Below are 25,891 nucleotides of genomic sequence, written 5' to 3' on the forward strand. Positions count from 1 at the left end.
CAATAAATAAATAAATCTTTAAAAAAAAACACATTAATGCAGCTGTTTGGATTTTTAGTCTTCACACTAAGGATATGAAAGGTTTATATACTATGCTTACACCATTAGAGAGAGCATTCTGTCTACTTGATCTTACCTTTCAATATTTTCTTTCTACATATCCTCCTTCCCTCCCTTCCTCCCTCCCTCCCTCCCTTCCCCCTTCCCTCCCTTCCTCCCTCCCTCCCTTCCCCCTTCCCTCCCTTCCTCCCTCCCTCCCTTCCCCCTTCCCTCCCTTCCTCCCTCCCTCCCTTCCCCCTTCCCTCCCTTCCTCCCTCCCTCCCTCCCTTCCCCCTTCCCTTCCTTCCTCCCTCCCTCCTCCTTTCTTTCAGTTTGAAGAACCCCCTCAAGCACCTTCAGAACTGGTAGGTCTGGTGGTGATAAATTCTCTCAGCATTTCTTTTTCCAGAAATGTCTGTATCTTTCCTCTGTATCTTAAGGATAACTATTCTGAGTACAATATTCTTGGTTAGCAGGTTTTTTTTTTTTTACTTCAATATTGTGAAAATCTTATCCTGCTCTCTTTTGCCTGTAAGGTTCCTGCTGAGAAGCCACTGTCAGGCTAGTTGGGCCACCTTTGTGTCTCCTTCCTTCCTGCCTCCCTCCCTTCCTCCCTCCCTCCCTCCCTTCCTTCTTTCCTTCCCTCCTTCCTCTCCCTCCCTCTCTCTCTCCCTCCCTCCCTCTATCCCTCCCTCTCTCCCTGTATCCCTCTCTCTCCCTCTCTCTCTCTCTTTTTTCCCTTACAGATTTGACAGTCTTCTATTTGTCTTTAACTCCGGTGTGCTTGTTTATAAAATGTCTTGGTGTAGACATCCTTGAGTTGAATCTGCCCGTTGACCCTCAACCTTCCTGTACCTGAATATTTGGATCCTTCTCTAGATCGGGGATTCTTTTTCTGTAATTTTCTCTTTAAATAACATTTCTACATCTCTGGCATATTTAAGTGCCTCTGGAATTCCAGTAACTTGAATATTTGCTCTCAATGCTGTCTTGAAGTTCCTGCAAGCTCTCTTAATTCTTTTTTCTTCTCTGTGGCTTTTCACCTGGCTTTACTAGGTCTTGTGAAGGTGATCTGGTGCAAGAATAGTTGTTCAAATTTTGTAGATTTGTGGGAACACGAGAGCTGCACTCAGCTGCCAGCCTGCTGTTTCCCTGGGTCTTCTTTGATGTCGCAAGGTGGATGCTCTCCTACTGCCCCCCTGACCACATGCCTCAGATCTCCTTCTGTCTTCTGGGAGGTTTGAAGCAGCGCCTCAACGTCCCATGTTGCCCGTAGTTCTCCAAGAAGCTCTGCCTTCATCTGGTTTCTCTGCAGTTCTTCTTAATATTTAAAGAATGTTTCTGCCTAGTTACCAATCATAAACATCTGCTCTAATCTTATTATCCCATCACAGAAATTGGTCCCCCACCAGTGGGATCACAGTTTTTTTTTTTTGTTTTTTTGTTTTTTGTTTTTTTTTTTTTTTTTTTGACAGGCAGAGTGGACAGTGAGAGAGAGAGAGAGAGAGAGAGAAAGGTCTTCCTTTGCCATTGGTTCACCCTCCAATGGCCGCCACGGCTGGCACGCTACGGCCGGCGCACCGCGCTGATCCGAAGCCAGGAGCCAGGTATTTCTCCTGGTCTCCCATGGGGTGCAGGGCCCAAGCACTTGGGCCATCCTCCATTGCACTCCCTGGCCACAACAGAGAGCTGGCCTGGAAGAGGGGCAACTGGGACAGAATCCGGCGCCCCGACCTGGACTAGAACCCGGGGTGCCAGCGCCGCAAGGCGGAGGATTAGCCTAGTGAGCAGCGGCGCCAGCTGGGATCACAGTTCTTGTCATCCAGGCTTCATATCCCCAAGTCATCCTGGAACCATCTTTGTCAGCATTGCTCAGTTGCTCCATCCTATTGATTTATCATTAATGATAGATTTTTATGTTTGTCATTTTTCAATCAAAGCCAAAATTTTGATTATGAGAAGACTCTCCAAATTAAGGTACATGTATAGCATGATATATTGAAATATTAAAAAGAAAATAGAAATCCATACATATTTATAGGGACATATATTTAGGATGTTGGTTATAAATGTTTTTCCAATTAGTTAGTATTAACCTATATATTACAATATCTGAAAGGGTATGTATGAAAATTTAATAGTGGTGATTTCTATTTGGAAGGATTACGGATGATTTTTAACATGTATTAAATTTTGCAGGCTGGCACTGCGGGCTACCAGCTGCAGTGCCGGTATCCCATATGGGCACTGATTCGAGTCCTGGCTGCTCCACAACTGATGCAGCTCTCGTCTATGGCATGAGAAAGCAGTGGAGGATGGCTCAAGTCCTTGGGCCCCTGCACCCGCATGGCAGACTCAGAGGAAGCTCCTGGCTCCTGGCTTTGGATCAGCACAGCTCTGACCTTTGTGAGCAACTGGGGAGTGAACCAGCAGATGAAAGACCTCTCTCTCTTTGTCTCTGCCTCTCCTTCTCTCTCTGTGTAACTCTGCCTTTCAAATAAAATAAATAAATCTTAAAAAAACTTGCTTTTCTACAATTTCTAATTTATTATAATAAACATTCAATACATACAATAATAACAAATAACTGATGTGCTATGTAAGCTTAAGCTTGAACTCTGTTGACACAGTTCTAAAGCCTTCAGGGCTAACAGGTCAAACCCAACTTCTTGGATTCTCTAACTCTACCTCATGCCCAATACTACCCTCATCTCCTAAGACCCTGCATAATCTTGTCCCAGTATCCACTCTGATCGCTGCACTTTTCTCTCCCAGCTTCAACATGGTTCTTGAACGTGCTAAGGATCAAGCCCATTATAGTTGCTGTTCCATGTTGTCTGAAATGGTTTTTCCCACAGCAAGCTTATCTGCACAATTCTCACATTCAGGTATCTGATCAAAATAACGTCATCAGAAAACAGTTCTGGGGCCATGGGGCCAGCGTTGTGGCATAGCGGGTGAAGTTGCCACCTGCAGTGCCGGCATCCCACACGCTTGCCTGTTCACGTCCCAGCTGCTCCACAACTGATCCAGCTCTCGTCTATGGCCTGGGAAAGAAGTGGAGGATGGCTCAAGACCTTGGGCCCCTGCACCCGCATGGGAGACCCAGAGGAAGCTTCTGGCTCCTGGCTTTAGATCAGCACAGTTCCGGCAGTTGCAGCCAATTGAGGAGTGAACCAGCGGATGGAGGACCTCTCTCTCTGCCTCTCCTCTCTCTGTGTAACACTGACTTTCAAATAAATAAATAAATATTTTTTAACAATTCCAAATTTTTTTGTGAAATACTGCATCTATCCTTATCTCTATGAGTTGGTTATTTAAGCATGAAAGGAGAAAACATCTAGAAGTGCTAGCAGATTCCATGTACCTGGTACTTTGCTAGTGTTGGGGATATCACAGTAAGCAAACAGAAGTGACTCCTTTGCTTGTAGAGTTTAGATGTGGAAAGAAAGGTAGATAATAAATAAATAATTATACTAGGTAGATGTAACACAAGGACAAGTCCAGTGTATATGAGAGTGTACGGTTAGAAGAGTTGGTACAGTGCTGAAAAGCCTGGTGTGAAGAGTAACAATTAGGGAACAATCTAAAGGAAAAAGATGTTAGGTAGAGCTGGTGACTAGCGGGGATCATAAGTGGATACAACAAGATATGGAATGTTATCAGCAGAAGGGACATCCTATGTAAGAACTACTGTCAGGAAAAAGAAGGTGGGGTTTTGAAATGCTAAAAGATGTCCAGGTCGGGAAAGGTTAACAGAAAACTGGGAAGGCAGTCAAAAGATGATGCTTAAAAAGGAAAAAGATTGGGGCCAGTATTCAGCATGGTGGAAAAAGCCACTGCCTATGGCACCGGCACACCATATGGGCACAGGTTTGATTCTCAGCTGGTCCACTTCCAATCCAGATCCCTGCTAATGTACCTGGGAAAGCAGTAGAAGATGGCCCAAGTATCACATGGAAGACTTAGAGGAAGCTCCTGGATCCTGGCTTTAGACCAGCCCATCTCTGGCCATTGTGGCCAACTGGGGAGTGAAACAGCAGATGGAAGATCTCTCTCTCTCTCTCTCTCTCTCTCTGTGTGTGTGTGTGTGTAATTCTGCCTTTCAAATAAATAAATAAACAAATCTTTAAGAAAAAAGTGAACAGATCATGAAGAATCCAAGAAAATGGAAGGTCTAGGGGCCAGGTGGTGTGCCTGGTTCTAAGAGCAGTGGGGAGTCATGGGAAGTTGTATGAGGGGGAGGTTGGAAATAGCCAAGTGCATTTGCACAAACACAAACACACACACATTGCACACTGCAACAAATATGTGAAGGATGGCTACAATGCTTTTGGATATTATAGAATTTAAAGGCTGTTAAATTAATCATTTTCAGAAAAGGTAGATTAAGAATAAAGCCTACAGTATAAAATTGGGCAGGGAAAACTTAACTACAGCCTAATACATTTCCTCCTGATAAATAAAGTACATTAGTTTAAGAATTTTAAATCCAATACTAAATTTGAGATATGTTTTTTAACTTTTGTGGGAATGTGTACTAAGAATAGCATGTTTCATCCTCTGGAGAGAGTACATCAGTTTTCTTTATCACCTAAGAATTTTCTTACTTTGATATAGGCATCACAGGAATAAGGAATGCCAGAATACAGAACCTAAAAAATGGCAATGTTTCTTTAATCTTGGTTAATACATATAATGTAGCTAGTGAGACTCCAAAAGAAACTGACTAAAGATAGGAGACCAGAATTCTATCTATTTCAGATAGTTTATAAAAACCATGGAGAGCAAGGTTCAAGTTGAAATTTAACTACTTACTATGCACTATTTATCGTTATTTAAATACCCTAACCCTCAGCTTTCTCATCGGTAAAGTGAGAGTAATGGTAGTTGTGAGAATTCAGTTACCTACTATGTGTAAAGCATTTAGCAGACTGCTCAATTCACTGTAAATGTCCAGTAGATGGTGATGATGAAGATGACGATGGTGGTGGTGATAATGATCGTGTTGATGCTATGATCCCCCTAATAATGATGTTACGAGGATGATGTGATTCTGATGATGATGTTGGGATGATAGTATGATCATTTATTTATTTATTTGAGAGGTAGAGTTACAGACAGTGAGAGGGAGAGACAGAGAGAAAGGTCTTCCATCTGCTGGTTCACTCTCCAAATGGCTGCAAAGGCCAAAGCTGAATGAATCCGAAGACAGGAGTTTCATCTGCATCTCCCATGCAGCCAAGGACTTGGGCCATCTTCTACTGCTTTCCCAGGTCATGTCAGAGAGCTGGACTGGAAGAGGAGCAGCTGGGACTAGAACCAGCACCCATATGGGATGCCGGTGCCCCAGGTAGAGGATTAACTCATTTCGCCACAGCGCCGGCCCAGATAATATGATCTTGATTGTGATGCTCTGTTGATGATAGGATGATAGTGCTGCTGCTACTGAGAGTGTGATGAGGATGAGGGTGATCATGATGATGGTGATGTGATGAGGATATGAGGTGATGATGGAAAAGGAGGAGGGGAAGGAGGAGAGTGTGGTGTTTATAGTGGCAGTGGTGGTGGTGGTGGTGGTGGATGGCAAATTCCATGTCTGCCTCTACAAATCAGTCCCATAGATAAATCATTCACTCTTCCTTGGCCCAGAAATCTGCCAACTACATTTATTTATATAAACTTTTAGTGAATGAATGAATGTTCTAACAATTTCTAAATTTCATCTCAGTTCTACAAACGTGATAATCCTATTCATTCTTAGTAATTTTTTGGACCTCAACACTTAGACTTAAATAAACAATTGAGTGAACTCTCTATTGAATTTGTTAAAAGCAATCATAAAGGCTCAGTGAATTATTTCAAAGTTACTCCATTCATTCTAAGTAGTACATCATTAGGGAGCAAAAGTCGAAAGGTCTATAAAGGCAGTGTAGGGAAACAATTAACTTCTAACACACTCCAGATGGTGCTTGGTCTCTGAGAACTGACCAGCCGCTTACTTCACAGAAAAACTTCACACTCAGTGTGCACATTTGCAGAGGAGGAAAAGCTTCTACCTTCTAAATATAAATTTATACTCAATTATTTCTTCTTCTTCCCCTTCTCTTCCTCCACCTCCTCCTGCTTCTTGGTATATACATGCCGACTTAGGTCAAGTTCAAAATCACACTGAGAATACTCCTCTCATTTTTAATGAGGCTCATCTGAGGGTCAAATACTCACAAAATCACAGCAAAGGAGAAAAGAGGAGCTATCACCCTAAATAGGAGACTAAGAAGAGTCATTGCTAATTGAATTTTGAGTGTTTGGGGAGCATGAAAAACACTTCAGAGGCAGGTTGACAGCCAAAAGTACAACGATACTGTGTCACTCAACCAGACAGTATGGGGGAGAGAGCACAACCTTGTAAGTCAGGAGACAGGCCTCAGCCACAGCCATGTCACTGAGCAGTTCTGTGACCTCACCAGTCACCTAACCGCTCTGATCTGCATTCATTATAAAAGCAAGGATGTAAACTGAACCTCAGGCATTTAAAAACAAATGCTCTGTGGCCTGATGGCTAATCTTCAATGCACTGTGCTGAAGTGCAGACTAAATGCAAACCACAGCAAAGGAGGTAGGAGATGAGGTGCTCCGAAGGCTGCAACACAGCGTGAAGAGGGATGGGTGCACAGCCACTGACCTTTATTCTGTGAATGCACGCAACTGCTTTCAGACCGAGTTAGGGGACCCAGATTGTGTAATGGACCAAACACTGGTTATGAACATATTGCCTCATGCCCCAGTTCTATTATATTTAATTGTCTAAAAAAATCCCATGAAGCCAGCTTTGTGGCTTAGTGGATTAAGCCAGCACTTGGGACTCCCACATCCCAAATCGGAGTGCCTGCTCAAATCCCAGCTTCTCCGCTTTCCATCCGGCTCCCTTCTAACATGCCTGGAAGGGCAGCAGAAGATGGCAAGAGTACTTGGGTTCCTGCCACCCACATGGGAGATAAGGAAGGAGTTCTGGGCTCCTGGCTACAGCCTGGCCCAGCCTCATCTATTGTGGTGATTTGGGGAGTAAACCAGCAGATGGAACATCTCTCTCTCTCTCTCTCTCTCTCTCTCTCCTCCTTTTCCGTCTCCCTCTTCCTCTCTCTCCCTCCATCTCTCTTTCCTTCCCTATTTCTCATCTCCTCTGTTGTTCTCTCTTTAAAAAAAATAAATAAATCTTGATGTCTCCAGCAACTATAAATTAATCAATGGAAAACAGATATGGGTGGAGAGAAGAATAGCATGAAAAGATATGCAAACATATTTGGAAAATTTAGACTGGTTTACATTACCTAGTGCAATGTTATCACATCCAGCCTGCTGCCTGTTTATAAGTAAAGTTTTGATGGAAAAAAAAAAAAATAAATCTATCCTTAAAAAAAATCCCCCCAGTCAAGAAATGCAGATTTCATGCAAATTAAAGCCCAAGGAGGGAAGTGAATTTCTCTGCATCTGTGCCCTGGGCTCCACCATTCCTTCAGGAATCACAGTGGTGACTTCTGGTTCCTCCATCTGCTGGGACGCAAGAGCACAAGAGGGAATAAAGACCAGGGAGAAGGGAGGAAAGCTCAGCTGCGTCTCGCCATGGTCCCTGTTGCCTGGCAACGCCTCACATCCCTGTCAGAGAAATAAGGACTCCAGGAGGTGACACACACAGAGGCAGCATCCTCAGCAGAGCCACAGCTCACAAAGCAAATGCTGTGCTCATGTGTGAGTCAGTGCCGTAAAGGAGAAGCCTGTGTGTGTGTGTGTGTGTGTGTAAGGCTGAGATACTTATTGTCTTAGAATGGTAATATGATGATGCTCACAGAAGCAGCTCTGTGGACCCCGTCAACAGCCACAGAGAGAAGGTGTGAAGCGAGCCCAGGGTCCTAAGGACCAAACAGTGTCAGAGAGGGAGGAAGTTATTCCTGGGCACGAAGGGCGCTGCACTCACCACTTATCCACTTCGCCTCGGGATCGTGGATTTTGAAGTCTTCACTGAAGAGATCTTCCACGGTGACCTTCTTCTTTTGAGACAGACTGTTATCTTCCGCTGGGAGAAAGAGGCAAACAGACATTTTTTAATTAGTAGAAGAAGACCTTAAAACATTGACTACCTTTCAGAAGTATATATGGTAGAACATAATTTCTATACGGGTATGGTGAACAAGTCATTTTTACCCTTTGTTATGAAACACCACGTTGGGGAGACAGTGATTCAGTAAAATGCACTTCTGCCCATACTCGCTCTATATAACTGATTCCATTTCACGGGTATGGAGGCAAATAATTGCATCAAGACCAACTGTGAACCATAGGTGGGAATGGTCAAGAAAGGAAGGTATAAATGTCCAGAATAGATCTCAGCCGTATTACATAACCAGTGATTCCTGCAAAAGCCACTAACTACAGGTGTTGCAAGTCCAGGGACTTATAAAACACCCCTTCGATACTTATTCTCCACAGTTCTCACTGGTCCTTGTCTGTCTGTGGGTAGTGGGTTACTTTGTATTCAAACAGAATAACAACCTGGATGAAAATGGTGAGATTCCCTCCTGCCTCCTCTTACAGTTGCTCTTAGAAGTAAGCACCTTGGCAGGGGGAGCGCAGCAGGTTAAGAACGCAGCAGGTGTTGCAGCAGGTTAAGGACGCCTATACAGGAGTACCACCTAGAGTCCCAGCTGCTCTGCTTCCCATCCAGCTCCCTGCTAATGCACCTGGGAAGGCAACAGCGGATGGTCCAGGTGCTCGGGTCCTTGCCACCCACTTTGGAGACCTGGATGCAGTTCCTAGCTCCTGGTTTTGGCTTGGCTCATCCTGGCTCTTGCAGTCATTTGGTGAATGAACCAGCAGATGGGAAATCTGTGTGTCTCTCCCTCTCTCTCTGTCACTCTGCTTTTCAAATGAAATGAATAAATAAATTAATTAATTTTAAAAAGCCTGGGACAAGCCTATAAAGGCACTAAACTAATATCTACCCCAAGAGAAGATGCTTAGTTAATGGCACCAGTATGTGAGGCTTTAAAAATCGGGGAGCTTTTATCCCGTTTCTAGAGGTGAAAGCCGATGGGTTTTAAGTTCCCCAGAAAAGGCTCTCGTCATGAGATGCTCTGAAATCCACTTCTCTACCTGGAAAAGACACTTATCTGATTGTCTGACCTGAGGAAACAAAGGAGAGCCGCCCGTTAAATCACCTTCACTTTTGTTACACTATTAAGAAACTATCGGGGCCAGTGCCATGGCTTAGCAGGTAAAGCCGCCGCCTACGGTGCCAGCATCCCATACGGGCGCTGGTTCGAGTCCTGGCTACTCCACTTCTGATCCAGCTCTCTGCTATGGTCTGGGAAAACAGTAGAAGATGGCTCAAGTCGTTGGGCCCCTGCACCTGTGTGGGAGACCCAGAGGAAGCTCCTGGCTCCTGGATTCAGATCGACACAGCTCTGGCCATTGTAGCCAACTGGGAAGTGAACCTGTGGATGGAAGACCTCTCTCTCTCTCTCTCTCTCTCTCTCTCTCTGCCTCTCCTTCTCTCACTGTGTAATTTTGACTTTCAAATAAATAAATCTTTAAAAAAAAGTCAAGCACACACACAAAGTGTGTAAAATACCTATATGTATAAGCATATGAAACATAAATAAATTGTGTGTTTGACTTCCACTTCTTCCACTGAAGAATGGATAAAGAAACTCTGGTGTAGATATACACAATGGAACACTACTTAGCCATAGAAAGGATGAAATCCTATAGTTTGTGACCACAGATAGAACAGAAGGTCGTTATGTTAGGTGAAATAAGTCAGCCACAGAAAACTAAGAACTGCATCATCTGTCTCATATGGGGACTCTATAATAGTTGATCTTGGTGCCGGCGCTGTGGTGTAGCGGGTTAAGCGGCTGCCTGCAGTGCCAGCATCCCATATGGTCACTGGTTTGAACCCAGCTGCTCCACTTCTGATCCAGCTCTCTGCTATGGCCTGGGAAAGCAGTAGATTATGGCACAAGTCCTTGGGCCCCTGCACCCTTGTGGGAGACCCAGAAGAAGCTCCTGGCTCCTGGCTTCAGATCAGCACAGCTCCAGCTGTTGCAGCCAATTGGGGAGTAAGAACCTCTCTCTCTCTCTCTCTCTCTCTCTCTCTGCATAACTTTGACTTTCAAATAAATAAATCTTTAAAAAAAAGAAACTATCTGAACTTGCTTCTGATGTTCATCATCTACTAAAATGTGTATTTACTTCCCTGCCCCTGGAATAGAAGAAGCTACACATCACTGCACACTCCTTGAAGGCTCCATGTCCTCGCTGCATTGGCTCCATGCCGCGCTGCTGTGAGGGGTCATCTCGGTGATAATTAATGTGTGCATGTGTGTATGACTCCCGTGTCAGGCAGCATCAGATTGCTGGGTTTTGCATTTGGATGACTGGTTGTTCTGCTCCTCTTAGGGATTTCTGTTTGTGGAAGCAGCGTTCACGTCTTGGGTTCGTATTCTGCTTGACCTGGGCCATATCCTTTCCATCTTTGGGTTTCCTGCTTTAAAATCTGTGGCCGGTTGTCAAAATGTCTTTGGAATCGCATAACGAAATAAGGATAAAGAGTCCCTGAATGGCATCCTCAGAAAGGACTCAGGTTCACAGATGTTACTACACCTGTGATTTGGTTTCTTTTCTGAATATTATAAATCATTGAAGTTGTCAGCAAAGTCATGTGTTCCTTTGTGAGTTAACTGATGTATTAAATATCAAATAAGAATAATGTATGTGGCTGGCGCTGCGGCTCACTAGGCTAATCCTCCGCCTAGCGGCGCCGGCACACCGGGTTCTAGTCCCGGTCGGGGCGCCGGATTCTGTCCCGGTTGCCCCTCTTCCAGGCCAGCCCTCTGCTGTGGCCAGGGAGTGCAGTGGAGGATGGCCCAAGTGCTTGGGCCCTGCACCCCATGGGAGACCAGGAAAAGCACCTGGCTCCTGGCTCCTGCCATCAGATCAGCGCGGTGCGCCGGCCGCAGTTCGCCGGCCGCGGCGGCCATTGGAGGGTGAATCAATGGCAAAGGAAGACCTTTCTCTCTGTCTCTCTCTCTCTCTCACTGTCCACTCTGCCTGTCAAAAAAAAAAAAAAAAAAAAAAAAAAAAAAAAAAAAAAGAAGAAGAAGAAAAGCAGACAATAAATAAGAATTTTAGGGGCCTGTGCTGTGGTGTAGTGGGCTGAGCCTCCACCCGTGGTAACAGTATCCCCTATGGGTGCCACTTCATGTCCTGGCTGCTCCTCTTCAATCCAGCTCTCTGCTATGGCCTGGGAAAGCAGTGGAAGATGGCCCAAGTCCTTGGGATCCTGCACCCACATGGGAGACCAGGAAGAAGCTCTTGGCTCCTGGCTTCAGACTGGCACAGCTCTGGCTGTTGTGGCTATTTGGAGAGTGAATCAGTAGATGGAAGACCTCTCTCTCTCTATTTCTGTCTCTCCCTGTCAATGTCTATAACTCTACCTCTTAAATAAATAAATAAATAAAATCTTTAAAACAAGAATTTTAAATATTATGAAACATTAATAAAGTTACACTGTGATCTAGCAATGAAAAAACCTAAAAATTTCTGAGACACAAATATATGGTCAGAAAAAAATAATTAAAACAAATTTTATCTGACTAGAAGTCACTATTCTTAACCATGAGAATAGTGGATGCTACTACTATAGTTTTGGTGATCTGTGATTACTTTAAAACTTACTGTATATGGGCAAAATGGTCATTTTTCCATTCAATTATTGTCTATAGCCATTAGCTATAGTCCCACTGAACTGGGGTCTTTTGCTTTTTATTTGTGAAACTTTTTATTCAGTAAAGTATTGAGCATTTTTATTATAGTGCAAATTTAAAATATGTTATCTCAAAAACTAAAAAAGAAAAAAAAGAAAGTGAGAAAGGAGGAGGGTGGACTGAGGGAAGGGGGGAGAGAATATCATTTTGTTCTTAGAATTGTGTCTACAAATCACACCGAATCTGTTAAAACTGATTAAGATTTAAATTAAAATATTAAAAAATTCACTATTCAAGAATGAGTCTAGCTCCACATTTTGAAGCATCCACTCATTCAATATAAAAAGAATGGGGGTAGCCGGCGCCGTGGCTCAATAGGCTAATCCTCCGCCTAGCGGCGCCAGCACACCGGGTTCTAGTCCCGGTCGGGGCACCGGATTCTGTCCTGGTTGCCCCTCTTCCAGGCCAGCTCTCTGCTATGGCCCGGGAGTGCAGTGGAGGATGGCCCAAGTGCTTGGGCCCTGCACCCCATGGGAGACCAGGAGAAGCACCTGGCTCCTGCCTTCGGATCAGCACGATGCGCCGGCTGCAGCGTGCCGGCCGCGGCAGCCATTGGAGGGTGAACCAACAGCAAAAAGGAAGACCTTTCTCTCTGTCTCTCTCTTGCACTGTCCACTCTGCCTGTGAAAAAAAAAAAAAAAAAAAAAAAAAAAAAAAAAAAAAAAAGAATGGGGGCGCCCAGCACTGTGGTGTATTGGGTAAAGCCGCCCGCCTGCAGTGCCAGCAGCCCACATGGGGGCCAGTTCAAATCCTGGCTGCTTCACTTCCGATCCAGCTCTCTGTTGTGGCCTGGGAGAGCAGCAAAGGATGTCCCAAGTGCTCAGGCCCCTTCACCCGCATGGGAGACCCAGAAAAGAAGTGCTAGGCTCTTGGCTTTGGATTAGCCCAGCTCCAGCCTTTGTGGCCATCTGGGGAATGAATCAGCAGGTGGAAAACCTCTCTCTCTCTCTGCCTCTGTAACTCTGTATTTCAAGTAAATAAATAACTATTTAAAAAAAGAATGGAAGACTGCCATTCAAAGACACATTAGACACAAAAGATAGAAGGGTAGTTTTTTTTCATTTTGTGAAATGTTTTCTCCTCTTAGGTATGTTTCAATTTTTAAAAATTGTTTTACTTTATTGATCTTTAAAGATTTTTTTAACACATAAGATTTTAAAATAGGGAAGGTTTATAGTGGAGGCATTGAACATATATATATATATATATATATATATATATATATATATATATATGTTTTGTTTCAGGGTCTCCTTGGTGGCTCAGTAGCCCAGCCACACAAACACTGGGCCTAGCTCCTTCATTTGCAAGGACAAACAGGAGAAAAGGCAGGGCAGTGCTGAGAACAAGCCAACATACAAGGCTAATGTATGACTGCAGCACTCGGCCCAGCATTACCAGTAACACACGGCGGTATTCTGGTAAACACTACGTTATCTGCAAGAGCAGGGGCAAATAATCCGTCTGTCAGGCTGTCTACTCAACCATCTCAGGGTGGTGTTTGTATTAAAATGGAATTTCGTCAAATCTATACAGCTTCTGTACTCTTTACATTGTTTCAAAAAATTAATGGAAACTTGGGGCTGGTGTTGTGGTGCAATGGGTTAAGCCACCACCTGCAATGTCAGCATCCCATATGAGCATAGATTTGAGTCCCAGATCTGCTCTACTTCCAATTCATTTCCCTGCTAATGCACCTGGAAAAGCAGTAGATGATGGCCCAAAGCACTAGGGCCCCTGCAACTGCGTGGGAAACTCGGATGGAATTCCAGGCTCCTGGCTTCAGACTGGCCAGTCTGAAGATGTGACCATCTGGGAGTGAAGAATTCGATGGAAGATCTCTCTCTTTTTCTCTCTCTCACTCTCGCTCTGGCTCTCACTTTGTCTCTCCCTCTCTCTCTGTAACTCTGCTTTTGAATAAATAAATAAGTGTTTTAAAAAGTTCAATGGAGGCCGGCGCCGTGGCTCACTAGGCTAATCCTCCGCCTTGAGGCGCCGGCACCCGGGTTCTAGTCCCGGTTGGGGCGCTGGATTCTGTCCCGGTTGCCCCTCTTCCAGGCCAGCTCTCTGCTGTGGCCAGGGAGTGCAGTGGAGGATGGCCCAGGTGCTTGGGCCCTGCACCCCATGGGAGACCAGAAGTACCTGGCTCCTGCCAACGGATCAGCGCGGTGCGCCGGCCGCAGCGCGCTGGCCGCGCCGGCCATTGGAGGGTGAACCAACGGCAAAGGAAGACCTTTCTCTCTGTCTCTCTCTCTCACTGTCTACTCTGCCTGTCAATAAATAAATAAATAAATAAATGTTCAATGGAAGCTTTTTGAAAAGTGCTTTATTCAATCCAAGAAACTTGACTTTGTCAGTGATCAGCCTTACCACCTTAATAAACTTACTGCTGGCCTCTCTGGACCTCAATGGTGTACTCACACATTCTAATACCATTTAACTAATTAATTTGCTTCTAGTTTGATTTATTTCCAAAGTCACCTGAGGTTATGATAAGCAGAATGGCTGCCATGTTCCATGAACAAGGCTGAGTCCTGAGGAATCAAAATGGAAAGACGTGAGATCTGACGGTCAGAAGGTCACAGAGCAGTGGGAGCCAGAACAAATCAATGATGAGAATACAACCCTGACGGTGCCGACAGCAGTGGGACCTGCTGTATTCACATTTAAGGGGGCCAAGGGATAAGAAAGTAGGAGAAATTCCAAAAAGATTTCCTTGAAGAAAGAACCTGCTAGCCAAGATAAAGGATATAAAAGAACATTCAAGCCAGGGAGAATTGCTAGGGCCTGGAGTTGTCAGTGGACGTAGTATTTTCAGGAAATTGTGTGTTGGCATTGATGAGGCAGATAGCATGAGTAAGAAAGACAGACAAAGGTAGATTCTTTCATTATATGCAGCATACTGGAATTCCACTAGAAAATGTTCACTTGTGGATTTTCTTTTAAAATTATGCCTACCTGTATTTTTAAAAGATCATTTATTAATCTGAGGCCCAGAGAGTGAGAGAGAAAGAAAGTCTGGGGTGGAGACATTATGATATGTATTATGTATAGTTATAACTATATATAACAATGATACATTATATGCAATAAAGATTTTATGTGTGTGTGTATATATATATATATATATATATATATATATATATAACATAAAAAGAGAAAGGGATCAAGAGAGTGCTTGCACCTGCCAGTTCACCCCTAAGTGCCTACAATGGCCAGGACTGTGCTGAGGCTCAAGCTGGAAGCTAGAAATTCAATTGAGGTCTCCACTCAGGTGAGCTACTCCCGCTGCTCCCAGATTTGGGAGTATCAGGATGCTGAAGTCTGGAGTGGAGCTGGTATCAGATCCTAGGACTCCAATACGGAACACAGGTATCCTAATTGCTAGGTCAAACGCTCACCCATAACAGCCTTTTAAAATCCTGCTTAAGGTAATTTCAGTCTAAGAATTATGTTTCTTCACATCTATAATATTACAAATAATTCTCATTCAATATTACTTCTCCACCCTTCCATGCCCTCCTTCCAGAATTCCCACTGGGCAGTTCAGGAGATTCCAAGTTCATCCTCCATACTGCTTGAGTTTTCTTTCACGTTTTCTACCTTTGTATCTCTTTGGTAGCATTTGCATGCTTCCTTCAGTTCAATGTCTCACCAGCCTTTTCTGTAGCCTGTCTAGGATGCTCTTTGATCTACTACTGATATAAAATTTTAAATAATTATATTTTAATCTCTACAGTTTCAAATGAGTCCTTTTTAAACATCATCTATTCCTATTTCATAGTTTCAAACTCCTGAATCACATTGGTAATTCTTTTAGAAACCTAAAATGTCATTTTTTAATTTTCTCAACTGATTATAATTTCCTCGGATTTCCGTTTTTGTTTAGGCTGGCACTCTGCTTTACAAGAAGATGGTTTCTGTGAGTGCCCTGGGTCAAGAAACTGCTGTTACATGGTCTCAAGAATGTCCCTGGGGGACTAGCACTGCAGTAGAGCCGGTTACACTGCTGCTTGCAACATCCTACACTGGATGCTCTGCTTCTGATTCAGCTTTCTGCTAATGCACTTGGGGAGGCAGCAGCTGATGGCTCAAGTACTTGGGGCCCGGCACCCACATGGAATACCTAGCTAGAGTTCCAGGCTCTTGGCTTTGACCTGGCCCAGCCCTGGCTTGCTCTCTCTCTCTCTTTCTCTCTGCCCCTTTCTGTCATTCAATGATTTTTTTTTTGGAGGGGCAATTTTGAGACTCTGTCTAGCCATAGCTCTCAACCAGGATCCAGGTCTTATGTGACCATTGGTACTGGAGCCTTTTTCTCTAAATGGGTGATAACAGTTCAAGGCTTTCTTCCCATGAAGTCAGTTTTCTTTTAATATTTATTTTATTTGAAAGAATTACAGAGAGAAAGAGAGAGAGCGATTGATTGATCGATCTTCCATCCACTGGTTCACTCCCCAAATGGCCACAATGGCCAGTGCTAGGCCATGCTGAAGCCAGGAGCCAGGAGCTTCATCTGGGTCTCCTATGCAGGTGCAGGGGCCCATCTTCCACTGCTTTCCTAGGCACATTAGTAGGGATCTGGATTGGAAATACCACAGCCAGGACTCGAACTGGTGTCCATGTGGGATGCTGGCACTGCAGATGGGGGCTTAACCTGCTGCACCACAGCGCCAGCCCCATGAAGTCAGTCTCAGTGCAAAACAGTTGCACCAGCCTTAGCTCCTCATGGACACTGCCACCCTAGACGTTCCTGTTCTGCCTGACTTTAGTCTTACGGGGATTTCTTGTTGCCTTCTGCTGTGGCTGTCTACACCTGCTGGAGGTGTCTTTGGAGGGCTCATTTCCATTTCAGGTATGTGAACAAATCTCATTCTGGTTGAGAGCCTCTGTTTTCACCATTATTCTACCACTGCTACATGCTCGCAGTCACAACAGGGGGTGATTTCTACGCCCAATCTTCCATAACCTGGACGTGAGTATAAAGTTGAAGATATAAGAAGTGGCCAGTGGCTTTTACACTTTAGCTTTCATTGAGGGCAATTCAGAGATCATGGACAAGTAATATCTCTTTCAGGCCGTTAGCTTGATATACGATAGATAACCACATAACATTTCTGATTAACTCGGCATCCTCATTAGCTTACTGGTAGGCAAAGGCATGTTGTAATCTATGGTGATGCAGTCATTCTTCACGTTGGGCAGTACATGATACAAATAATCAGAGGCCCCTTTCCTGTCCTCAGCTATTTTTTTTTTAACAGTTGTGTGGTTAAATGCCAAAATTATTGTTCACAGTTTTGGAACTTCTCTAGGTAAAAATGAGAATTAAACCCTATCACTCTGAAATGTGTGAAGTGGTTTCTTCAGACGCACAGCTTCCAGAGAGCTTTCAATCACGACCCGTGGAAGTGAGCTAATGACAAAACCAATTTGGTAACAAAATCTACCCAGATTAGTCAGAGACCTCTTCAAAGTTCTGCTTTTGTTAGCAAATGGGAGATCTGACCATTCTAGAATGCTTTAGAGGCTTCAGAGTACAAGGATACTTATTATCATTCTTATCCTCCCCATTAGGAGAAGGAAAGAAAGCCATTTAAAGGAGGCACTCTTCATTTACCGAGAGGTTCAGTGACCAAGATAGACGGAAGTGTGGTGGCAGACTAAACGTGTTTAACACTCAAAGGAGACAAAGATTTGGGTGGGCTAGTCTGATACAGTGCAAGAGAAAGACCCCAAGCTGGGCTCAGACTAAAGTATTTTTTCTATTTAGGATAATTTGTATGTATTTCTACAAAACTTGATACAAATTTTTCTCCCTTTCAGACATTTCAGGACAATATGTGGAAATCAAAGAAGCTGTCCATTTTCAATGTCTGGAGCATGAATCTAAAAGTTCCAATGAAATGGCTTTTGCTTTAAAATAAGCCACCATAGGCTGTTCCGTTAATAGGGAGCCTAACATGGATGATGATTAGTAAAAAGTAAAAAAATGCAACAGGAACACAGGTTACACTGCCTTTAGCTCTGCCACGATGTTGATTGATGGAGTGTCCTGTTAGGCACTGCTCGATGCTGACAGCAATATAATCAGACTTTTTCTTTTTCTCTTTTTTGAGTAAAAGAAGTAGAATCAATGCTATCTGCAGTGGATGTTACTCATATTTACCCGATAAATGCTTATCATCATCAAAGGATAAATTCATAAAATATGAACAGATTATGAACAAAATGTAAAACCAGGTAGCATATCTGTAAATCACGATGTGAACCTTGGAGATGTTTGACCTAATTCTTCATTAAACTGTCCAGCTGCGGCAGATTGTTCATCATGTGTATCCACAGGTCAGAGCTGAGATGGTAACATCTTTTACATAGACAAAAACCCTAGAGACCGGAGGGAGCAGCAGCAGCCCTGTCAAGGGAGCATTCTTTCCGTTTACAAAGAGTGTGTTTACTCCGAAATACATCAGCAACCATTCCTCTGGAGAAATCTGTCTGCAAAGTCCAACCCTGAATGTAAGGCACTAGTCATGGCTGGGATGGGAATTACATTCCGTCCCCTTACTTGAGTGACAGTGGAGGGTCTGTAAGAAATCCACCCTTTATGCCTCTTGAGAATGCATTTTGCCCTGACTTGCCCAAGGTGGGTCTTAGCTTTTTTGCCACCCAGAACTACCACTAACTTGGTATTTGCTTTCAAGTTTATATTCCATACTGGCTTGAGTGTTTGTTTTCTTTTTGATATGGGAACTGTGACTTCATCTAAGGCGGCTGGCGTGTGATAGGTATTCAATCAATCAATTTCTTTTGAATGAACAAAGTCTTTGCTTCTACCATCTATTCCTTTGTTTCCACTTTGGCTCACTTTTTGTAATAAAGTCTTTGTATTACTGAAGTATATTATCCGTGGTTACATTGAAATCTGTGTCTATGAGAAGTCTCACAGATGTTGATTTATCTTAAGCTATTTCTTCTAAGGTATATGCCTTCAAAACCATTTAACAAAACTAGTAGTACAATATCAAAATTCATCACATCATACTACTTAATTTTTAATGTTTTTTATTTTCATTTACTTGAAAGGCAGAGTGATTGGGAATGGGGGAGGGAGAAAGAAAGAGACATTATCCATCCGTTGGTTCACTCCCCAAATGCCTATAACAGCCAGAGCTAGGCCAGGCCAAAGCTAGGAGCCTGGAACTCTCTCTGGGTCTTTCACCTGGGCGGCCAGGGCCCAAGCACTTGAACCATACTCTGCTGTGGCCCAGGCTGCAACAGCAGGAAGCTGGATCAGAAGCAGAGTATATGGGAATCAGATCAGCACTCTGATATGGGATACGGAGGTCCGTGTAGTGGCTTAACCCACTGTGCCACAGTACCTGCCCCTACACTATTGATTGAGATGCTAGAAACTGAGTCATGACCATTCTTCAACATATGATATTATATGCTGAATTAACCATTCCTATAAAGAAGCCTCAACTTCCAGTGTTATTGCATTTGGAGATAGGTCGTTTCAGGAATAACTTAGAAGAGGTCAGAGAATGAAGCCCTAATGTACAGGACTGGTATCCTTAGAAGAAGAGGGGTACAAGAGCTCTCTTTCTCTGTGCACTCACACAGCCGAAGGATACTCTCTGTAAGCCAGGAAGCGGCGTCACTGGCCTCCAACCCTGTTACACCATTCATCTTGCAGCCTCCATAACTTGGAGAAAATAAAATTATTTTTCTAAACTGTCCAATCTATGTATTCTTTTATGGTATCCCAAGCTACTACAAGTGGTATCATCCAGATTTTAATTTCCAACTTTGTGTTGCTAGTGCACAGAAATGCAAATATTTGTATATAGACTTTTCCTTATCCTAAACTGTCCAAACTTGTATGTTCTATCAGTGTATATGTTATAGGCATTCATTTGGTCTGTAATAAAGGCAGTTTTACATCTTCATTTCAAGTAGAAGTAATACAGAAGCATTGCTAAGAAAACCCATTTACTTAAAAAAAAGTCATGGTCCAAATAACAATAAACAGTAGTTACTGATGGATTTTAAGACACAAGAATCTACTTGGTCTGAATGCCTCAAGACAAATTGTTTAGTGGCAGGATTATAATTTTTTTACTCTGGCTATGGTTTTATCCACTTTTTCAGATTCTAAAATAGAAACACTTTTTTAAGTATAAAATCGTGACTATTATATGATTCCCTTTTAAAAATTCAAGTTGCTATCACTTGATGGGATATTTTATTAAGGTAAAAAGAAAGACCATCAGTGTTACCCAGGAGAGAGTGAGAGTAGGAAGCTGTTAGGACAGTGCTGGAGGGGCCTGTGAGCATGCATGCTTCTCCTGTCTAGGCAAGAGTCCAGAGACGCATCTAAGGTTGGTGGGATAACAAGTTGATACATAAGGGAGTTTTCTATATTGTTATGAAATAATTCTATTTAGGACCTTAAATAATTTGATAGGTTTTATAACTTGGAAATAAAAGAAAGGGGGAAAAATGAGGGCGAGGTAAATTTTCAGTTTTCACAACTGATAGTCTTTGAGCATTGACCTGTAAACATGATGTTAAGAATTATAGGAGTAAATATCACAAGAACTAAATCAGAAATGGTGAAAAGTGACGTATCTAAGGACTGACTCAAGAACTAAGAGTATGAGAGAAGATTACCATTCTCATTTTCTCCTCTTAAGTTTTCTATTCATACTTATTACTTGTCAACACAATCAATAACATCATATTATGCTCATAAGCATACAGTTGCACCCAAACTTAAAATACTGAACCAGCGTGTGTCTTAATGATGCACCAATACCAAGGTCCCCTTATTTAATTTTCCCAACTGACTGCACAGACTGTGGTATGAACAAAAGTGCATGGTCCTCTGAATAGAGAATTTCTAGACAAAACATTCCCCAGAAGTGCCTATCAGGGTAGGCATGGGAAAACCTGTGTCACATAGAAAGCACTATATACATACATTTTAGAGGGATTATTTAGTTTCAGAAGGAATTATTTATCACATGAAATACATAATTTTAACTTGAGTTTTATTGGCTTCTTTTATCTATATTTTACTTAGCTGTCTTTGTTAATTTAACACAGACTATAAGTGAAGCTTATATCCATTCAGTGTATGTAAGTAAAGGAATCAAAGAATTAAGTCAATGCTATAGACAGGGATTTTCCTGTAAAATTTTGAAACACATCAATATACACCTTAATGAGAATGAATTTCAGTTCCTTTCTTGCTGGTTAAGGTGATAAAGAACTACATTCGGAAACAGGTGTTACCTAGGGAGCTGAGCCAGGCACCCACCATGGACTTCTGCTGTGGGAAGAGCAGCAAGGGAGTCTTCCACATGGCTGTCATCCAGTCCATGGTTCCTAAGTGAGCACAGGGCTCCTCCTAGTTGGGCTCTCCCCACAGGTTCACGGTAATGTACAATGCCATTCATTTCCTGGTACTTGTTTCCTAGGACTTCAGTTAACAAATAACCCCAGGCTTGGAGGTTTAGTATAGTTCTGGATGCCAGAGTCTGAAATCAGCTTGTCCAGGTCCATATCAAAGGGTCAGGAGGGCTGCATCCCTTGATGACCTATGGAAGAGTCTGGTCTTTGTTTCTGTGGCTACCAGTGTTCCTTGGCTTGGGACCACATCACTCCAATTCCTGAGTCCCTGATCACAACTGTCTCCCCTGCTGTGTAGTCAAATCTCCCTTTGCTTTCTTCTGTAAAGGATACACGGGATTCCATTTAGGATCCGATGGATAATTCAGGATAAAACTTGATACGAAAATGCTTAATGTAAATATATGAGACCATTTCTTTCACCGTTTAAAGCAATATTTACAGGGTCCAGGGATTAGGACATGGATATTTTTGGTGAAGAGTGGCATTTTTTAGCCTTAAAGCCTACTTTCGACTAATCCACCATTTTAGAAGCCATCCTCTGGGACATAAAACCATGCATTAACTGAATTAAAAATAAGTAAAAAGATGAAGTATATGAGAAGGAGAAAAAGGAAGAGACAAAACACTGATGAGGTCTTAAGTTCTGTAAATAATCACTTTAGTGAATTTCTGGTGATGCTAGTATCTCACACTAGGCACAGAGTTAATTTAAATTTAGGAACATGAAATAATACCCTGAGAAAGCCCGAGTTTTGCAGGCATGATAACTGGTTGTTTAAGGAAAGCACAAGACGAGAGTTTTGTACCAGAAAGCAGCTGGAACCATTTCAACAAGGAGCTTAATTCTCCTGATCCCTTTTCTTGCCTCGTTCGTTTTGGACATTTTCCTCCAGTTCTCTGATTTTACTCTATCGTAGATTTCTGTGTCCCTGACCCTGACCTGGTAAATCAACTTAAGCCTCCTGAATTACTAACTCTAGTTCTTGACTGGCCAGAGGTTTTGCTCAAATGGCAAGCAGTATATCAGCCAGCCCTTTGTAACATATGGTCCCTGAGGCTCCAAAAATGTATCTGAAATTTACCAAGAGGCATGTTTCATCTATTCCAGGCAACAGACTTCAGAGAAAAGCAGGGTGCCGGGAGATTTATCCGTTTTCATGGTTTATATACAACGGTGCCTCTAAAATGAAATGCATAATGTAGCAATGCCTGAAAAGTGCCCCTTTATGGATAAATATGTGGACACATTTGCCTTAGCTTATAGTCTTAATGCAAGCATGAATCATAAACATCCATAGCCATCCTTTAGAAAAATGGCTCTTTAGTGTAAGGATTCTATAAATTCTATAAATTTATAGAATTCTATAATTCTATAAATAAGCAAGATGCACCTAACAATCCTAGAATTAATGATGGAAAGTCAAGAGAGACTTTACGATGCTCCTAGGGACCCACTTTTCAGCACTGTGAAAGTTTGCAGCTCACCATCAGGTTAGTAGCAGTGTAAACTAATCCTTTCTGTTATGAAAATCTGTCACAAATCTCTGTTTTCAGATTTGTTTCATTTCAAGAATGGTTCGAGTTCACTGGTCAAATCTGAGCAACGAAGACAGCGTTCCCCAAGTATTTCACAAACCAGGAGACCTTGCTTGTGTGGCAGACTCTGAAGGCTCCCTCCCCAACAGCCCAGCCTCTGCCTCTGCCAACCCTGCACAGCCCGACGCCTACAAAATACTCATTTCCTCCCCCAACCCCGCTTACAGCTATAGGGATACAGAACACAAGCTGTCTTCTGGTTAGCTACAAGAAACGAGTCTGCCTTATGATAGAGATAATGAAAGAGAAGGATACATGAGGGAAATTCTTTGCAAACCTCCATGCCTGCCTGTGTGGGCACAGGATGGCTGGATCCACAGCAGCCACTTTGCCAACATGCTGATGAAAGATGGTGGCAATCTGGCCCTTGATACATCTGGAGCCACAGCATAAGCCCAGCACTACCTTTATCAAAGCCTGTTTGGTGAAATAATACAAATGCCTGCAACTGGCTTTTCTGATTCTTGCAGAGAAAAGTATTTTAACCAGCAGATTATAATGTCTGGGTTTTGGATAAATGCTCAAACAGATCTCTGAGACAGCTCATGGATGAGTTGACCAGGTCCACAAACATTTTGAATTGTATCCAAATGCTTATATGTACAAGCATATCCTTTCTTTACTTCTAACCATCAAAAGACTTGTAGTTTTCATCAGATTCTGAAATTGATTGACAAAGAACTTGGTGTCCACAGTAGGAACTAGTAATCCAATCTCAAATCAGGGTTTGGCATCCAGAGTCTCCCAATCTGGTACCACATCCTCCCTTCACCCTTAACGCCCGACAGTTCACTACCCCCTTCTAAAACTTCTAGGTTAGGCTGCCCTCTGTCCAATGAACACTTCAGACTTGTTATGACCCACGGAGATCTTCGTTCCTGGATTTCCTTCCATCTCTTCTGGATCTATCTTTCAATGTCTCTAGTTGTTCATTCTCTACCAAGCCAAACATGAATGCTTCCTGTCCTCACTCATCTGTCCTGTACTCTGGATTATCAGAATAAATATCCCTAATACTCATTTACAGCAGCCAGTCTCAATTAGCACTACCAAATTAACTTGAGGCAGAAACAGCATTAGCAACAGTAGCATCAGCAGCAGTCAAAACAAATCTGTGTTATGACCAGAGTAGACACCACCCACCCCAACCAGTCAGCTGGCAGACAGGAATGAACAGGCACATTTGAATCCAGGAAACACAACCACAGATGCCAAATGCAAATGAATACCAGTGACCTGGTCAAGTAGCCTGGGCTTCCTGTAAGACACTTGGGTCAAAGTAATTGATAACAGAATATGACAAGACTGGATCTGGGGGATGAGTTTAATGTAAGAAAGAGAACAGCAAGAAAATGCCTAGATAATATGCAGTAAGCTGCCTATAGCTACAAGAGTGAAAAACTGTAAGGTACATGATGCTTGGCATGAGATACACAAAGATATTGTTGTAAACTATTTCAAAATTTTTGTAGAGATAATCTATCATGGGTTTAAAAATTTGGGCACCAGAGCAAGTAGAACACAACAATGAATCTCACAAGCATTATACTGACTAAAAGAATCAGGTGTAAAATCACACATACTATATGAGTACATTCAATGAGTAAAATGTAAAAACTACAAAAATGTGCACAACTCTTCTACAATGTCAGAAATCAGGTCTCCTTGAGGGGACTAGTGATGAGTAAGGAAGAGGGCTTTTAGGATGCTGACTATATTTGTTAGTAAAATGCAGTCTTTTTTTTTTTTTTTTTTTTTTTTTTTTTGGACAGGCAGAGTGGACAGTGAGAGAGAGAGACAGAGAGAAAGGTCTTCCTTTGCCGTTGGTTCACCCTCCAATGGCCGCCGCGGCCGGCGCGCTGCAGCCGGCGCACCGTGCTGATCCGAAGGCAGGAGCCAGGTGCTTTTCCTGGTCTCCCATGGGGTGCAGGGCCCAAGCACTTGGGCCGTCCTCCACTGCACTCCCGGGCCACAGCAGAGAGCTGGCCTGGAAGAGGGGCAACTGGGACAGAATCCGGCACCCCGACTGGGACTAGAACCCGGTGTGCCGGCGCTGCCTCTAGGCAGAGGATTAGCCTGTTGAGCCGCAGCGCCGGCCATAAAATGCAGTCTTATCCTTGGCGCGATCTACAACCTGACACCATCCTAGGCACCCCCCCCCCCACCTCCACTGCTGGAAGCCAGGTGGCCACAAGGCCCAACCAACCACGGGTGTCAAGCTCCACCCCCATCCTAATGGGATTCCCTGCTCCTACTTCTCTGCCTGACCCCTAGCAAAATTTCAAAAGGACCGGTTCCTGAAGGGTGGCTCTCTTTCTCTCTGTCTCCTGATCTCTCTCTCTCTCTCTTACACTCTCCTTCTCCTTCTTTTCCTTCTTTGCCCCTTCCCTCCGGTCTGTCGGGTTTCCCCCAATAAAACCCTCCCCCTTGCTCTGGTGTTCGGTGTGTTTTGTGGTGGCCTTACAATATTCTGTAGTTTTTATTTGGGTGCTGATTACATAGAATCATGTTCAGTCTGAAAATTCATCCAGCAACATTCATATGTGCATATACTGAATTTATATATAACATTTATTCATATACAATATATTACATAGGCATGCCATTCTTCAATAAAATATTTAAAAATAATTTGTTCCAGTCACACATTAAACTTAATTGAACATTCATATTTCAATTCCATAAAAATTAACTGTATGTTATGTTCCAGCCCCAAATCTTCTGTTCTGATAACCCATGGTTGGTCTTAACCCTATACATACTAGAAATATGACTTTCAGATAGGCAAAGTATTTCATTTCTACACCATCTGAAAGTGTCCTAAGGTTTTTTCATCACAAATCAGTGTCCATCTCTAATGTGGAAATCCAGAAAGCCAGACATCGGAGATGCTTGAATGCGAATAGGATCCTGTTGGATTTTTACACTCCCACAATGATGGGGCATGTGAGAATGTCACAGGCCTTCTCATTAGAATGCAAGAATTATAGCTGCCAAAAAAGGCATATGCTGTG

General features: G+C 43.0%; 1 protein-coding gene across 5 annotated transcripts in view; it reads right to left on the reverse strand.

Annotated features, from left to right (window-relative positions):
• Nucleotides 1-25,891, reverse strand: part of DPP6 (dipeptidyl peptidase like 6) — a 1,254,484-nt gene that overhangs the window by 464,427 nt on the left and 764,166 nt on the right. For all 5 annotated transcript variants that reach the window (XM_051857103.3, XM_051857105.3, XM_070077270.2 and 2 more), the window contains exon 3: nt 8,015-8,113. In XM_051857103.3, coding sequence (XP_051713063.3) covers nt 8,015-8,113 — 99 coding nt within the window. The remainder of the gene's footprint in view (nt 1-8,014; nt 8,114-25,891) is intronic.

The sequence above is a fragment of the Oryctolagus cuniculus genome, chromosome 7 (genome assembly GCF_051225735.1).
Source record: "Oryctolagus cuniculus isolate XC-2025 breed Fujian yellow rabbit chromosome 7, ASM5122573v1, whole genome shotgun sequence".
Lineage (NCBI taxonomy): Eukaryota > Metazoa > Chordata > Mammalia > Lagomorpha > Leporidae > Oryctolagus > Oryctolagus cuniculus.